Genomic DNA, 18,333 nt, shown 5'->3' with positions numbered 1-18,333 from the left:
AAATAAAATGAGCAAGTACAAGAGAATACTTGGGTGCATTTATTTTTCTTAAGCATATTACAGAGTAAACATTAAAAACTATAGTTATATTTCTATCTCTATACAATATGTATTTTTTTTTTATACTGAATAAAGGAATTCATTAATAGCGTGATCGAGGTAACAGTAATCACAAAACGCTTTACAGGTTTTTTTTAAATATTGTACAACGAAGCGCTCACAACAGTCGCCTTACTACGTTAAAGTGGACTTACCACTGATTTTAGAAGTCTGTTAATAGCTGCTTCCACTGATCAATGTAAATTTCGTCAGTAAGACTTGGCTTGTTTATTGCCACAGGTAAAAAGTTTAGGAGAACAATCTACACATAACATTTTTGTACAGATCATTATAAGAAATGATAATTGAGAACTTTTTCAGAGGATTATAAAGATTAATGCCGTATTAACTATTTGCCAAAATAAAAAATTCCCCTTATTTTGTTCTTTATTAAATATTATAAAACAAAAATAAACAGATATTCTCAAATAACAAAATAATTAATATACACCAAAAAACAAACACGACGTACAATTCCCATCAGGGAATTCGCACTACAATTAACCAACGAGAGGTTGGATTACTCCTAGTCTCGCGACGTTCCAATAATTGTCAGAATGTACATGAAAATATTGATTACGTCAATGTACAAGTTCAAAGCAGCAAAGACATATTCTTCAGGGGAGATAGAATACTTATGGTTGCCGCCCATCATCATCTGCGTGTCGTAGACCAAATAGATGGAAAAAATCAGGGCTCCCAAAGAAGCGTAAACCATCTTCATCACTTTGGTGTGAACGAAGATGGTTACGATTCCAAAAATGAGAAGGATCAAAACGGCAACGAAAAGTATCCCACCGCACATTGTAAAATCGTATTTCGTTTGGAAAGCGAAAAGAGTCAGCCCCAAACAGACCGCCGTGGTGATACCGACTGCCATCATGACCTCTTCGGCTTGGTACGTTGAAGCGCTAACGGCCAAGACAAAAGACTCGGCTAGCGTGAAAATGAAGAGGAAAATGTAATTCATAGGGGCCTTTCTTCGTACTTCGCCGCAGCAAACTAGCGCGATCATCGTGACAAATATGATAACTATGGATATAATTAATAATTCAACGTGATGTTGAACGAAGTATCTTGTAGGTTCGTGGTACAAGAACCAAGCGATGAATGCCAGGGACACCGATAATTGCATCATCAATATCGAATATACTTTGCGAATGAAGCCACGCCGAATACTTTTCTCTGTGAAATCGAATCCTTTGACTTCAGGATCCTCTGCAGTGTAGTTTGATCCTCCATACATGCCTAAAACAAATATTACGCAAGAATTTATTTAGTTTTTCGACTGCACACTTCCCAAAAAATAACTACATCTACCGATTCAAAACTCTCAAAAAAAATTAAAAGTACAAAGTTTAACATCAAATAAATCAAGTGCTGGGTTGCCACTTCTAGTTAAATCATGCTGCGGGGGTCTAGTCGCGGGTTCAAAATTTTACTAAAAATCAGCTAAAACTACGAGTATGCCCGGTACTGCTTTTTAAAGATCATTAAAATCTCCAAACAAAAGGTCGATATTTAATTAAAAACCACTTCAAGGCTTTGTCCATTGTATCTGAAATAGTTTCAATTTAAAAATATCTACTTCTCTTTTATTTTGAAATAAAAAAGACTAAAAATAATAATCGACGATAATTCAAAAGTATGTATTAAAAAAAAGATTTACTTGTTAAAATAGTTGGTGGAAGTAATTTTGTAAAAGCTACAATTATGTAATTTACCTCGTAAACAATATTTAACTGTAATCTTGAGATATTAGTTGAAATTAGACTTTGAAGTATTAAGTGAACTGTCATTAATGTCAATATTATATAAAAAATACAAAAAGTCGAGTTCATTACTATCCGTCCACTAGGTAAAAAAATAAGTTAGCAAATAGTTATTTTTGTATTAAGTGCGCAAAATGATTGTTTTTTGTTGGGGCATGAGAATGAGTTTTTGGTCGAGGCCGTCAGGTCGAGACTTCAAACTCATTCGAATGCGCCAACAAAACAATCACCTTGCGCACGAAATACAAACACTATTTTTTGTACAACCGCATTTTAAAATTTTTGCATTTTAATTTTTGTAAAATTTTCCTTGGATGCTAAAATATTTGTCAAAAATGACATACTTTGCGAATTGATAACGATGCATAAATGTCACGTTTTTTTGACGGTTGTAGAAAAAGTATCTTTTGGTAATTTTTGATTTATATGGTTGGCAACACACAGCTTTGATCTTTGTCCATGGGGACATTTGAGCAATTTTATGTTTGAAAGTTACTGCAACCACATGTTTTAATTACGTATTGTTCGTTTTATTTTGTAATATCGACACTGTGGAGTGAACGGACGGTAGTGATCGTAATAAAAATCAAAAATTTTGCTGGCACGCTCGTATCATTTATTAGAAAGTGTGTAAAAATTGGCTACAGACGATAAATTCTTGAATTTTCATAAAACATAAAAACTTAGCATTGTCAAATTAAATCAATAAGTAGTAAATATGTATTTCTATTCAAATTTTAAAACCACAAAAGTGTATTATTAACGCTTCATTTGGTTTTTGTATCAAAAATGATTTCATTAAAAATCATAAATAAACTAGCCAAAACTGAATAGGGAATTCCACAATTTTTCTTAGAAAGCAAAATAATTGCCCCAATCCTCCCACGTATTCTTAAACACTAGATAAATTTGAAATGTTACGGGTACTTGAAACATTACATCTAATGTGTATCTTTATATATTTCTAACACATTTCAAATATGGAAAAATTCCCTATTCATTTTTGCCTAGATTATTTACATTATTCAAAGAATTGATAAATGTATGTAGGTATGCATAACTAGCTAATTACAATAATAACTTTTTGTCGTATTTACCACATAAAAGGCACTTTACTCTAGAGAAAAATAGGTTTTTTGAAAATTTCCAAGGCATACTTAATTTTTAAAACTAAAATTATGTTAAAAATTAGTCTTTAACGAAGCAGGGCTAAACGCCAAAAAATGAAAATTTAAATCGAATTTTTTTATCTTTTATCAAGAGTCGTTTCACCTATCCGGGGACACACTGTATATGTTATTGCCTCAAAATTCATTAGGTATTATAATTTTTGTTAACTAAGCCACTTGTACAATTGTACAATTTGAACGAACTCAAAATACAAACATAATTATTATCTCAGTTCTTGATTAATTTTGCAGATACATAATTCAGTCGATCTGCTAAATGCATCTACATACAAAAATTTTGTTTAAATAGAACCCTGTAAAGCAAAGTGCATTAACATTTAGAAAACATTAAAAGAATGTTTAATTTAATTCACACACAAACTCTTGAGCATAACCTGACCAACAAACGTAATACATTTTAAAAAATCTTGTTTTTCTGTCAATAAGCGTTCTCTCGTTCGCGCTTGAATTCTATAACTCAGTCAACTCTCATTTACCAAAAACGTTCGCAACTGGAACACATCTGCAAGACACGTTAATAGAATGTAATAAAAGCAATTCAACAAATATAAGCTTCAGGAAGGATAGCACACAAAGCAGCCCGAAAAACTAAAAAAATAACGAACCGGTGTTATAAGAAAAGGGAGTTGTTTCACCTGGTTGGGGTGCCGTATCGTATGGATTTCCATAAGGGGGTTGCTGTGGCGGCGGGGCGCCAAATCCTGGTGGAGGGGCTCCCGGGTATCCTGGTGGGGGAGCTGGATATCCCGATGGAGGTGCTCCAGGATAACCACCGGCACCGGGATACGGCTGTTGTGGTGGCTGACCGCCATAATACCCTTGATTACCTTATTGAAAAAAAAAACAATCAATATCGGATATCGTAAATACGTAAATTAGCAATTCCCAAAGGATATTACATATTCGTACAATATGATACGAATGTTCCTACGAATAGGTGAAGTGTGAAATTCGCTTTTATTTGAAAATAGCCATGTGTAAAATCCCCCTAAAGCATGATCAATCGTAAATCCCGATATGACGATAAACATAAATTATGAACGAATATTCTGTAATAATTTTATTCCTCCATATATCGGTGTTCATTTAAATATGTATATCCTCAAAGTTGGCGTTGAAGAGTCTAAAAAAACAAACAACGCAAAAAATGTGGTTAGATTTAAACAGCTGATCCGTGATCTGTAATCCGTGGTGCGTTCACAATCGATTCTTCAACAGCTACTTTGAGGATACATTAAATGAACACCCGATATAATAATAATAATTAATAAGTATACAATGAATGTCACATTTTTGCCAATGCGACATAAAAAAGTACATACCTTCCTCTTTTACAACGATTACATATTTACCTCACGTGTATTTCACACCAACTAACCGGTGGTCAATTAGATTTATTTGAGCGAGCATGTAATTAGATAAAAACGTTCAAATTTCCACAATGGGATGTATGTACATAATTTGATAAAATACACTCACCGGCAGAAAAAGCGGAACACCATTATTTTGTGTGTATTTGTATCTGTATCTGAAATAATTAGTAGTATTTGTTGTAAGAAAAGCAAAAAAATTAATATTTGTTGCTTTTTGAACGTGAGACATAAATGGTAGCAAAGAAAAAACGTCATTTGAAGTGAAAAAACATTTTTTAGAAAAAAGAACCAAATCAATACATTTATTCAAAATTAATGTTAAGTCAACAAAACAAGAACGAACAAAAAATTATCATTTTTCAGTAGCGAGTATTTCCTCCTCTAGCTCTGATCACCGCTTCCATCCTTCTCGGCATGCTTTCAAACAGATTTTGAACGTAGTCCTGAGGAATACGTTCCCATTCTTCCAAGAGCGCTATTCGTAGGTCATTCAGATTATCTGGTACAACGGGGCGACTCCTAATTTGTCTTCCCAACTTGTCCCACACATGTTCAATCGGATTTAAGTCTGGACTACATGCAGGCCAGTCCATTCGATAAATTCCAACCGTATCAAGATAAAGAGATACACAATGTGCTATGTGCGGACGAGCATTATCATGCATAAACACAAAGTCTTCGCCGATAAATGGTCCATAAGGCACAACATGTGGTTCCAGAATTTCGCGGATATATCGGTGTGCATTGAGAGATCCATTTTCTACGAGCACTAGATCTGTGTGGGCTTCAAAAGAAATGCCACCCCAGATCATGATAGACCCGCCATGGAAAGGCTCTCTTGTGGAGAATGTACATGAAGCAAAACGTTCTCCTGGCCTTCTCCATACCTTCTCACGCCCATCTGGAGATCGTACACAAAATCTCGACTCATCTGAGAAAAGAACGCGACGCCAATGATTAACGGTCCAGTCTTGGTGCTGCCGTGCAAATTCTAAACGGAGTCTACGATGATTTTGGGTGAGTTTTGGGCCTTTTGCTGGTTTATAGGATCCCAAATTACCTTCCGCAAGACGACGTCTAACTGTTCTTTCACTTACGTTTACTTGCCGTACCTCCGCAGCCGATTTCGAATCATAACAGCCGTCATTTGACGATCTCTCAAAATATTGGACACTAAAAATCTATCGTCGCGGTGTGTGGTTGCTTTTTTTCGACCAGATCCAGGTCTCCTGGTGTACTGACCAGTCTCGTGAAACCTTCTAACAGCTCTGTGAACAGTAGTAACAGGAGCCCCAATAGCATTAGCTGCATAACGAATGCTACGACCATCTTCAATCAAAGCTAATGCTCGGGCAATATCCACACTATCTAGAGGCATTCTTTTACGTTCTGTACTTAAATTAGACGTTAACAACAATAAAAAATGACAATAGTTATAAAATCTACCCAGGATTCTTGATTATAAAAATTGTAAATTTAAGAAGGGAAGATTTTTTATGCAGAAAATTTCTTTTTATGCGAAATTGCTAATAAAATAGCCTATGCTAACGTTCAAGGTTATGTTTGCTATCATCGCATCCTGTCCAAAATACATCAAAATAGGTATTATGAGAATAAATTTGTTGTTTAATTAGTGTTCCGCTTTTTTTGCCGGTGAGTGTATTTCTCCACGACTCCACGACCCACGACCAATCGCCGATCAGTATTTACTTAACGATCGCACAGCATGATAAAAGATAATTATCGATCAATTTGTCAATTTTGTGAAACACAAATATCTACGTTAACACGATAATTTATATTAATAAAGTAAATAATTATTAATATAAAAGCAGGCATGGCATGGAGACCATATTTATTTATCATTTCATTACGGATATATCCATTAAGTAATGATAAATCCTTCGAAAGCACTATTTTTTAATACACTGCCCCAAAAAAGTTAAGGATGTTCTCGATATGTGAATGATAACGCTCATCTGCACAGGATACGATTGGTTTTGGAAACCTTAGATTTGCAGAAAATTCAACATTTTCAGCTATCTGCATGATCTCCGGACTTCAACCCCATTGAACCCGCCTGAGACCTTGGAAATACTCTGGCAGACTATTTGCCTTATCCAGAGAATATTCGGGAATTGAGTGACTTGTTCCCTATTTTGTGGCAACAGATTCCCTAAGAAGAGATTGACAACTTAATTCGTCGTATTAGAGAAATTATACGGGTACGAGGACGAAATACCGATTATTTGAAATCAAAACAAAAATTATTTCATTTAATTTTAATTTTATTTAATTTCAAAGGTTTAACTTTTTTTTCAGTTGCATTCTGTATTCATTTGGCTGAAAATGAATGCAATAATTACACATGTGTATCGATTATGATCCCTGTTCTTCCTTTCTTGTTCACAAACAGCAATATCCTTAACTTTTTTAGGGCAGTGTAGTTATTTATGCAACAAGTGCAAAAAGTGAATGATTATTGCACGCGACGTGAAAATTGTCCCAAGAGCCGCAGGCGAGTGGGACAACACGTCAAGTGCAATAACACTTTTTGCATGTGTTGCATACAACATTTTTTCTACGATCGAACAAAAAAACTAGAAAAAACAATAGTTCAGTCCTGTGCGTCGTGTGTGAAAAATGCAACACTCACTTTTTGCATGATCGTAGACAGACTGTTGACAGATACGTGCAATAAAGACTTTATTGGACTAGCGGAATTAAGAGGTACTTCTTCCACCACTAAAAACAATGCAATAAACACTCACTTTTTGAACGATCGTAGAAAAATATATTTATTTTGGTAAAATATTGTGTAGATTACTGATTAGGATTACAGACAATACTGAAATTAAGTAATGAAGATATGAAGTATTCAAGCTAGAATGGAACAGGGTTCCTGCCGGTCATCCAAGCAAACTGACAGCACCTGACATTGCTTAATTTCACTGATCGAATGACGATTGTGCATCTCCCAAACATGTGCAAACTTATTAAAACAATACTGTTTTCATGTGGCCTTAAATATGTAGTTATTTTTTGTTCGACACTTCACTGTCAGAATTTGAAAATTTTCTCCTATGTGAACGGATTTTGATAAATGTCACCACTTGTCAAAACGAAACGTCAAGCTAATTCAGATTTTAAGCGATTGGGAGCCTTTAAGGGGCTCGTCGAACAAAAAAACGTTGTAACTCGTTCGTGTTGTCAATGGGGCTTTTTGACACTCGTGGGTAACTGGCCCACTCGTGCTAAAAAACTCCAATTTACACAAGAACTCGTCAAATAATAGTTATTTTTATATTAAGTGCGTGAAGAGAGTGTTTTTTGTGCATGAAAAGGTCTTTTACGCCGAGACGAAGGTCGAGGCAGTATAAGCCTTTGAATGCACAAAAACATCTTCACGCACGAAATATAAACAATATTTTTTCTATAATTGATTCAAAAAATTGAAATTAAAAATTCAAATTTTTGAAGGAACTCTGAGGTTTCAATGCAGTGACCATGTTGCTAGGTAACTAATAAAATACAGTGCGTGAAGTGAAACACAGAAATAGTCGTGTGCGTGAAATCGCATTTCACACATTGTTTTGTATGGTTTCTATGGTTTCGATCTTACTAACAATGCAAAAAGAAATACACGTTAGAAAATGACCCACTTCAGGCACCGATAACTATGCGTGAATTTCAATTTTTTGAATCAATAATAGAAAAAATATATTATAACTGTACTTTTTATATCTTTTATTTATCATTTTTTCGACTGCTCGGTGTTCTAGGAATTTGATTGTGATGATTGCTTTTCCAATATTCGTAATTTACATTATTTGTCCTTAATTTCCATATTTTTAAGTTGCAAGAAAAAAATTATTGTTATAAACTATTTCGTTCAAGAAAACGGCATAACAATTTGTTGTAAATAGAGGAACTGAAGTTATTGGATCAATTTACCAGACATTTTGAAGAAGTTGGAGCAGAAGGTAGCAGCATGCAGGGCTGGGATTTGTGCTTTACAAGTTGGTTAGGCTGCACAACTTTTGGGACAAGAAATGATACAGAAGATCTTCCAGAAGAGAGAGTATCTATTAAATATGTTGCCAAAATAAATGTGTGCACTTAAGAAGTTATGTGAAAATGACAAAGGAGGAGAAGGATTTAAGACTGAGCTTGCAGCGCACATTTTGTAAATATTAAGATGAAAGTACATGGATGTCTGTCCTGCCTCACAAGTAGTGTAACAGCTGTCGACTGCTGATCACAGTTGCCATTTGTTCTCGTAGACATTGAATTTGATTACTGTTTCATTGTGTACTGTATTTTTATTATGTCTAAATAATCCTTCTCTATCTTTGAAATCAGCTCATTTGAGTGAAAGTACATAATAAGTAATAAATGACTAAGTTTTACCTGCAAACATGAATCGTCCCAGAAACCAATTTCCACATATTTTACGATAAATGTGAATATACATTTCCATCCATCACAATAAACCAAAGCCGTCAACTACTCAACTACCAGTTTACTTTGTCTTTTTTTCTATTTTTCGATATGTAGTTCTTACTAGAAAAACTAACAAAAAAGCACTTGTCTTCGATTAAAAACAAATACATATGTAATTCTCACAGTACCACATTAATATTATGTATTTTACAATTTAATGCAATCACCTAAAGTTCTGACCCGATGATGAATTTTCAAATTATCAGCATACAACAAATTGAGGAACATCTAATCTGGCACTTAGGTCATCTGTATAGTACAAAGAATAAAGACTCCAACACAGATCTCTGGGGAACAACCGAAATTTGGTTAAACAATTCAGATTTGAAACCTCTGTCAAAGAAATCTGTCACGTAAATAAGATAAAACGAGATCTAGAAAATCTAGTGATTATTTTTTAATACCCATCACTCACTTCGGAGTTCGAACGCTAGACCTCTAGTAAATATACAACATCGAAACTGAGTGTATAGTATTTTTACGCCGAATAGAAATATTGAATAAAATCATAAATCACATCAACAAAGAAACAGATCTTAAAGCACCCATCCGGTAATTTACAATCCACTTACAGGTAAGAAAGCGGTCATTTTTGCCCGTTGGGCTGAGGTTATTTAACACCCCACCATAAATTACCCGATGGGGTGCTTTAAGATCTGTTTCTTTGTTGATGTGATTTATGATTTTAGTCAATATTTCTATTCAGGTTAAAAATACTATAACTACTGTAAAAGAATAGTATATTATATACCAAGGTGGAGAAGTTCATGAGTATAGCCAAAGCGCCAAGATTAGAGCCCGAGGCGCGCCGAGGGTTGTAAGGCACGCAGGCTATAAGGGACTTCTCCACCGTAGTTTATATACTATTTTTTTCACTACTAGATACGTTAAAACCCTTTCTGATAATAATTATTAATCAAATTATTTTGTCGGATGCGACGGGTCCGAGTTGTCATTTCTTGACAGTTGGTATGAAAATCGTCTACGTTAACCATTGAAATAGACGACAATCTTTCGTTGCTAGGTGACGGTTGTTCCATTATTCACCACTGGTTAATAATGAAAAATTATTTTTTGTTCGACACTGTCAGAATTTGAGAATTTTCTCCTGTGTGAACGGATTTTGATGAATTTGACAACTTGTCAAAACGAAACGTCAAACTAATTTTAAAGATTTTCAGCCATTTGGAGCCTTTGGGGGGGCTCGTCGAACAAAAAAACGTTGTATTCAACTCGTTCTTGTGTAATTTGAGCTTTTTTGGCACTCGTGGACCTTTAAAACTCTCGTTTCACTCGAGTTTTAAACTGGCCCACTCATGCCAAAAAAAGCCCAAATTACACACGAACTCGTTAAATAAATAACTATTACCTGTCACTGAGCCAACGTAGAAAAACGAAACTTCTCAGTGTTCTATGACAACCGATAACGCTAGACTTTATTACTAGTAGTGAAAAAAATTTATTCGTATCCCACCTCCACCCGGCGGCACGGCAATTTTGCCGGAGTACATACACTATTACGGATAATACTATCAAGTAATAGTGCAGTGCTTATCAACATAATTACCGGCGTCTTGCCTCCACATTTAGACTTTTTTGTGTTTTATGTTCTGTGTCAATGTTAAGGAATTTCCTCACGATATGACATGAGTATAATAATATACCTTTTTGAATTTCAACCACCAATGTGTTCTCTAAGTCCAAAATTTTCAAATTTTTAAAAAGCGATTGCGGTACTATAAATTTATTATTTATTATTAGTCAATACAATGAGTTAGAAATTATTATTTATGATATTTACAAAATAATTCATAAAGCTAACCACTAACCCTCCACCACCCGGCGGCACGGCAATTTTGCCGGAGTACATACACTATTACGGATATTACTATCAAGTAATAGTGCAGTGCTAATCAACATTCTTGTCGTCATAATTATCAAAACACTTACGAGATACAAACATGATACTTCACTCTACCTGGAATTTAGATAAAATAATTCGCATTTTACTTAATTACAAAAAGTATTGAAAATCAGATGAGATACCTATTAAGATTTCCAATTTTGATAATTTAAGTAGACTAGGCAATTCACACAAAGTACTTTGAAATATTATTTTTAAGCAATCAAAAACGAGAGGGTTATTTCTGAATGGAAAAACCTAGATACTATACTAATATTAATGTTTTAAAATTTAACATAAAATAACATTTTTAATTTACAATGCGAAAATTTCCGATAATAATGCGGAATCTGGAAAAGTGCCCCGAATATTAATGTTAAATTAATGCAATATTAATGTTAAACCAATTGAGAAAATAAAAAATATACGACAATATAATAGCTATTTGTACAATCAATAAGTTAGGAAATGTAATTTTTTTCCGTATGTATTAGGCATGTGATTTTTTTACCGAGGCGATAGCCGAGATCAAACATGCCGTGTACGGAAAAACTTTGATTTCCTATGTATTGCATAATATACGATTTTTTCTACTGGAGTTTGAAAAATAAATTAAATTTGGTACTATTAATTAGGTATTTATAAATTAAAAAGCGGAATCATGATTATTCTGCTTTCGTTACTATAGAGAAACAATTTTGATTGTAAAAAAAAAAAAACAAACTTTATGAAGGCATTTAAGTTGTTCGCTTGAGTAAATTTACGGAAATCCCAACACTACAAAATGCACTAGAATACATTAATTAGAGCATAATTTCAGGGCAAAAAATGTTACTGCTTGAAGGTAAATGAATAAACAATTTACGCTAGGTAGTACGGTGTGATCAAGAATGACTGAATCTGTTGGTGACAATGAAATTTGGCAAATTTGACATTTACCATGAAAGGTTCATTTTTGTAATAGCATAAACATAACTGACATTACCAAAAAGGTTTTTAATGTCGTCTCAAGTTAAAAAATCCTGTCAGTGCCAATTACGAGACAAAAGACAGAAGTACTTTTCAATTTCAATTGTTTCATTGCCAACAGGTTCAGTCATTGTTGATCAGGCTGTACTTTGTCTGCGTAAAATTTTGTGATTTTTATTTCAACCAAACTCTCACTGAACAAACGATACAAGTGAATCATTTGATATTGAAGAATATGCAAAACAGGCCGAACAACTTGAAAGTAACAACGCATTGAATATTGAACAATATTTTTCGTGTTAGTTTAATCGGTATTAAAAAAAAACATAAATTACATAGTTGTAAATTTTGAGGTTATCTTTGACAGATTTCAAGTTACGTATCTCAGGAAACGATTAAAATTGAACTTTTAATGTTGAAATATTATTTATTCGGAATCGTATTCTAATATGCGCATTCCTAACCTTATAGGAGGGCGGAAAGTTAACCATTCCTTTTTGTTTTTACTTCCCTCTCTTGGTCAGTAATAGGCCACTTCCCGCCCTGTTTTCCAGCGGCGTACTTACTGGAAGTCGAAAAACAGTAGAAATGAATCTGCATCAAATATTATTTATTTAGTAAAAATGTAATGGTTCCGAATAAAATAGTATACAAAGCTCGGTGGGAATGTGTTTCATTCCTGTCGAGAGCTATAGATAGTTTACCAAGGCGTAGCCGTAGCTAAAAAATACCACCTCGGTATGTAATCTACTATTCCGCCCTTGTTAGGAAATATTTCACTTTTCCTACCTCAAATTAGTATTCAAATTATGTTAGTTTTCCAAACTCTAGTACAAACAATGCCAAAAGTGAGGTTAGATTTAAACAACTTTATAAGAGTTGTCATCCGTAGTGCGTTCACAACCGACTCTTAAACTTTGACGGGAAATTTTAATGAACACCGATATATGACAGACGAAAAATTGAAATATAATCTGTTTCAAAATCAAAAACCACCTGTTGAATTATGTTAGCAGAAAAAAGAAATCCATAGAATAAGCTTGAACCCAACCTCCTGCCAAAATTTGACATTCGGTTTGTCACAAATACCAAATTATAAAAATGCCTTGAAAAACAAGGAATCTTTTAACCGCTAAATTAAAACGAGCGCTCATTACTGCTTCGAACAATTTTTAAAACACGATGAAGTACGACCAAAACAACTGTCAACGGTTTTCTTTCATAATCCTGCTTTTTTCTCACTTGCAAACACACTAAAAACAAAAGTTGGCGACGTTGTCGGTTCTATTTTCGAGGTAAAATGGTGTTGGTGGATTTTTGATTTTTTGATTTTGATTATCAAATAAGGCCCGGTGTATTCACCTTCAAATAAATTTATCTGGCTAGTAGTTGCTATGATTTAGAATCTGCTATTGGTAGATCCATGGTAATTACCGTTCAAATAAAATTACTTGAAGGTGAATAAACCGGGCCTTAATTGCAAAATTATTTAAGTGTATTTTGTAAAAAGGTTAAAATGGAAAGTTCAAAACGAACTAGGTGGTTCTATTGGCGCGAGAGAAGAGGGCCATAAGAAATTATTATGAGGAACAAACAAAAAAGTGATAACGGAAAGAAATTACAAATTTGTGCCGATCCAGTATTGTTAACTAAGAATTGGTGTTCGTTCTTGTGATTCGCAAATCAAAATTTTGGAGAGATAAGTGTTAATCAAGTGTTAAATAATTTTCTTCTGAATAAATGAAACAGGTTAGTTTATTTTGGATGATTTTGGTTGTTGTACCTGTTTTCAGTTTGTCGCGTATTTTTTATAAACTTGATTAAATTGCTCTAATTCATTTAGTTGCTGCATTTCACTTCAATTGCTGAAAGCAGTGAATGATTCAAAACATTTTTAGTTCAATGATTAAAAATGAAAACATAACCTAAATATATTTTATAACTAGATTTTGATGTCGGTACAGTCAAAACAAACATTTTATTTAAAATTTAATTTTGACAGTCCAGGAGTTTTTTAAATTTACTATACCGGGTGGGGCATCGTATACGCGCACGCGAGAAATCGCGACTTCTAATTAAATAAAATTGGCGAAATTTTATATACCTGACTAATTATTGATAAGGTATATTTTATTTAATTAGAAGTCGCGATTTCTCGCGTGCGCGTATACGATGCCCCACCCGGTAGATAGGTATGTAATAAAATATTATTGCAGGAAATCACATGTTTAGGTGCACTTTTGTACTGTATTGATTTACAATGTATATTTATCGCTATAATCGGGATGTACGATTAATCATGCTTTGGGGGATTTTACACATATCTATTTTCAAATAAAAACGGATTTTACACCTTTCCCATCTGTAAAAATACGGGGTCGTTCGTCATTATTAATGATTGTCTCATCGCAGTAGGCGTTGGTGACATAGTTGAATGTGTCGCAAGCTTTATAACATGAGTGAAACTGGCATCGCTGCTGGCGGTAGTGTAAATTTGTCTACTATGTCACCTGCGTTTGTGCGAAAAGGGATGACCAAAATTCTGCAAAATAGCGCGTTTGTTTGATACGCGTCTACATTTTTGCATCTGCAGCTACGTTTAACACAGTTTTTTGCTTTTTTCTTGCAAACCAGACGTCTTTCGAGGACGAGTTTCTCCCTACAGCATTTTTTTTATTGACGATCAATTTTTTATGTAAATCTTAAGTAATTCAACATTTTAAAAAGGCATGTAAAAATTACGTTTTTAAGACTTGGGTAATTGCATTAATGGGATTTTATTCTTCACCGTCTAAAATATCTGCATTTTAAATTTCACAAAAATCCTTTCTTTGGAAAATAACCGAGTTATTAGGCTCGAAAGTCTTAGCTGAGACACCCTGTATACTACTACTAATTATACAGAGCGTTATGGAAGTCCACGTAATAAATTTAATCACCAATAGAACTTTTTAAAATAAACATTGTTTTTGTTCGACACTGTCAGAATTTGTGAATTTTCTCCTATAGTCTGTTTTTTAATTAAAGAACCACAACCTATTGATTTAGGTTTGCACATATAAAATTTTACTAAATTTAGGGAATTTACTGATATCTGTTGGCTATATCAGCCAACGCCTGTCATTTTTAATGTCCTTGAAAGTACGCAAACTCGCATCTAAAATTTGAATGTGTTATTAAAAATGCCTCGCAAAGTAAGACATTTATTAAACTCTCAAATTAATTGTTATTAGTTGTTATTAACTTTATTAACATGCTGTCCTGCTAATATCTCTAATAACCTCAATTTTTATATGAGATTTTTCACCCTAAGCAGAAGTGTACAATGTTGTCAGTTCTATTTTGGGTGTAAATTGCGGTGTTGTGGTTCTTTGATTAAAAAACAAACTATATGTGAACGGATTTTGATAAATGTCACAACTTGTCAAAACGAAACTTCAAGCTAATTTTAAAGGTTTTAAGCGATTTGGAACCTTTAAGGGGCTCGTCGAACAAAAAAACGTTGTATTCAACTCGTTCGTGTGTAAATTGGCCCACTCGTGCCAAAAAAAAAACTCGTCAAATAAACTACTATTTACATATTGATCTTTTTTTAATCGGATATTTTTTATATTTTTCTAACCCCTAATTTGAGACTTCGCTCATGGGATAATCGTGAATTGAAACGAAAAAGTGAGTGAAAATGTTTCTGTGCGGTAAAAACTTTACAGTTTTTTGAAAAAAGAACGATCGCTGTTCTAATACGAACAGTTTTTACTGTTTTTCATTCGAGTAATTCTTTTTTCGTGCTTCGTTATCAATGGATGTGTAAACACATGAGCGGGTATATATTTTAGGGTTCAAATTATACATATTTAATTTTAACTCTGTTTGGAAGAATATGCCGAAAAAATGATAAATAAAAAAAAAGTTTATTGTAACGAGTTCTATTGGTGGTTAAATTTATTACGTGGACTTCCATAACACTCGGTAGAAAGTTTAAGCAATTAGACTAAGGCCCGGTTTATTCACCTTCAAGTAACTTTTCCGGAAATCGTCTTGGAAACAACATTGTCCTGCTTATTTACGCGCAGGAAAATTGAATTTTTTGTTCGACACTGTCAGAATTTGGGAATTTTCTCCTGTGTGAACGGATTTTGATAAATATCACAACTTGTCAAAACGAAATTTCAAGTTATTTTAAAAGATTTTAAGAGATTTGGAGAACAAAAAAACGTTGTATTCAACTCGTTCGTGTGTAAATAAACTACTAATTCCGGACTGTAAAGACTTTACAAGACGCAAAATAAAAAAGATGCTTTAAAAAAGAACAATTTTCACAACACGCGCACAAAATTGATGAAATTTTTTCGATGTTGTTTACTTTGTAACTATAGTTGCCAACAAAATTGACAAACTTGATTTTTGTAGAATTTGTAAAAAAAAATTTCTAAAACTTGTAAATTTCGTCTTTTTTACTCTTACTTGACTAGGAGCTTTAAAATACTCGGCACAAAGTGCCTCGTATTTCAATTTAGCTCCTTTTCAGTAATGTGAGATTTTTGTGACTTTTATGTAAATAACTATTATTTGAACGGTAATTACCATGGATCTACCAATAGCAGATTCTAAATCATAGCAACTACTGGCCAGATAAATTTACTTGAAGGTGAATAAACCGGGCCTAAAAAACTCAAATGAAATGTTTATAATGTAAGATATTGTTGTGCACTACCCCTAAATCCCTGTTATCAACACATTTTGGCGCTTCATTTCACAGATATACATACGAATAGATACTGCTAACATTTTGACCTAAATGACTTTAAGGATGAACTGGAGTAACAATCTCAGCAAAAAGTTGCGGAATTCTTATAATGCTATGAAACGTTTATTACGAGAAATCAATATTTGAAAAAATAGTTTTTAATTTTTGGAAACGAATTGTAATGAGTTGCAAGTAAATTTTGTGTTTATTTTCTTGATATTTAGATAATTACTTACATGTGATTTTACAATCTTTTGACTAAGACTGTACGTGAAAGTAAATAAAAGCACACTGAATTTCAATTTTCATTGATTTCTGTTAAAGTTGTTTGACACGATACTAAATTTTTGAGAAAATTTACTAGTAAATGATAGAGGACCAATGAACAATCAGGATCTGACAAAGACAGACTATGGTCCTGTCGAGGGTCTCTCTCATTTTCTAACAAATTTACTACGAAATTTAGCATCGTGTCAAACAAGCTTAACTGCAGTAAAACGTGCGATATGAGTGTAATGTTGCATACCGACGTCAATTATATGCATTTTGTTCACTTTTATTGAAATTAAAACAGATACATAACCTCAAAAACCGTGTTTTTCCACATGTAATTAGCGATTACAAGGAAAATCCTCGACCGACTTTTTTTGTAAATTCATTAGAAAATTCTACGATATCGATATTTTGTGTGAAAAATTTAAGAAAAATTGGCCTTTTTGAAATATGTTTTTTATCAATTTTTATGCGACCATTGCTCCATTTCTCATAAGAACACGTGTAAAATATCCCGAAACTTTAAAAGGTAATAACTTTAAAATTCCTCGACCAAATTTTTTTAAATTTGGCACAGTACTTTAGAATGGATGAAAGGACTATTGTGCCAATTTTAAGCAAATTTCGCCATTTTTCAATGTTACTCCAGTTCATCCTTAAAATTAGCTAGATATGTAGTAGGTATGGTATAATAAAGAAATTCTAGTATAAATTGTATCCAGCATGTACTATTTACAAATCTCTTGGTTGATTTTATTTTTATATTTAGAACGTGATTTAGATTTCTATTTGTGAATCTAACCATTTAACCTTATCCAAATCATTTTAACTATTGTTTTAGATAAGAAGAACCAACTATCAAGAAATGCATTTTTACTTACCTTGGGGATAGGGCCCACTATTCCAAGACATCCTGAAACAATAACAAGTCAGACTCTGAAGATTTACTACAAATAAGTCAAATATTTGCAAATTCTATGCCCCTCGAATGAAAAATACAAAACACACGAAACTCTTGAGCAATGCTTCTTTCACGTCAACTTAATGATTATGAGTCATCATTTGTATAAAAATCAATAACATTATAAGAATGTACGCATTACATACAACTCTGTTTCGCTACATCAAAATCTGCAAAATGTTGTACGGGAGAGATGAAAATACAAAATAATTAATAAAAGCGGAAGCGAAAAGTTAATATTTACATTGACGAAAAAACGCCTTGTGAGCACGCCAATGACACCGAATCCACTCGATATGGTTCGCAAAGGCTTGTAATATTATGTATTACCTTTTACTGTGGCAATCTTTTTATTGTCACTGTTAATAAACCAGGAAAACTATCACAAAATAAATTTCAATCGCACCTTAACCCACTTTTTACTGTTTGTCGGAAGTCTAGAACTTCTCTGGAATTTTCTGACAATTGACAGAAAAGATCATACATACCTGACAACAAGGACGTTGACGACTATGCTCATGCGCCAAAAGAATGGTATTTACT

The 18,333-nt window shown here is 33.4% G+C and overlaps 1 protein-coding gene across 3 annotated transcripts; it reads right to left on the bottom strand.

Annotated features, from left to right (window-relative positions):
• Nucleotides 1-16: 16 nt before the first annotated feature.
• Nucleotides 17-18,287, bottom strand: LOC138125548 (protein lifeguard 1-like). Of its 3 annotated transcripts, none has more exons than XM_069040929.1 (4): nucleotides 18,035-18,287; nucleotides 17,711-17,742; nucleotides 3,667-3,888; nucleotides 17-1,347 (listed from the first exon to the last, which is right to left on the bottom strand). In XM_069040929.1, coding segments are annotated over exons 1-4 (978 nt in total). In that variant the 5' UTR covers nucleotides 18,037-18,287; the 3' UTR covers nucleotides 17-625. The 3 variants fall into 3 exon arrangements, with proteins under 3 accessions (XP_068897030.1, XP_068897044.1, XP_068897039.1); XM_069040943.1 differs by having other exon boundaries at nucleotides 3,697-3,888; nucleotides 18,035-18,286; XM_069040938.1 differs by having other exon boundaries at nucleotides 18,121-18,286.
• Between the last annotated feature and the right edge of the window lie 46 nt (nucleotides 18,288-18,333).

The sequence above is a fragment of the Tenebrio molitor genome, chromosome 1 (assembly GCF_963966145.1).
Source record: "Tenebrio molitor chromosome 1, icTenMoli1.1, whole genome shotgun sequence".
In the NCBI taxonomy this organism is placed as follows: Eukaryota; Metazoa; Arthropoda; class Insecta; order Coleoptera; family Tenebrionidae; genus Tenebrio; species Tenebrio molitor.
Note: the sequence above shows the minus strand (reverse complement) of the source record. Positions and strands in the feature narration are given on the sequence as shown.

What these genes read in the sequence shown, in the direction of transcription:
- LOC138125548 (XM_069040929.1), bottom strand. An exon ending in TAGTGGGCCCTATCCCCAAG is followed by an intron (nt 3,889 to 17,710) that starts GTAAGTAAAAAT and finishes TTTTTCAATAAG; the next exon opens with GTAATCAAGGGTATTATGGC. An exon ending in TCCCTTTTCTTATAACACCG is followed by an intron (nt 1,348 to 3,666) that starts GTTCGTTATTTT and finishes TATTTGTTTTAG; the next exon opens with GCATGTATGGAGGATCAAAC.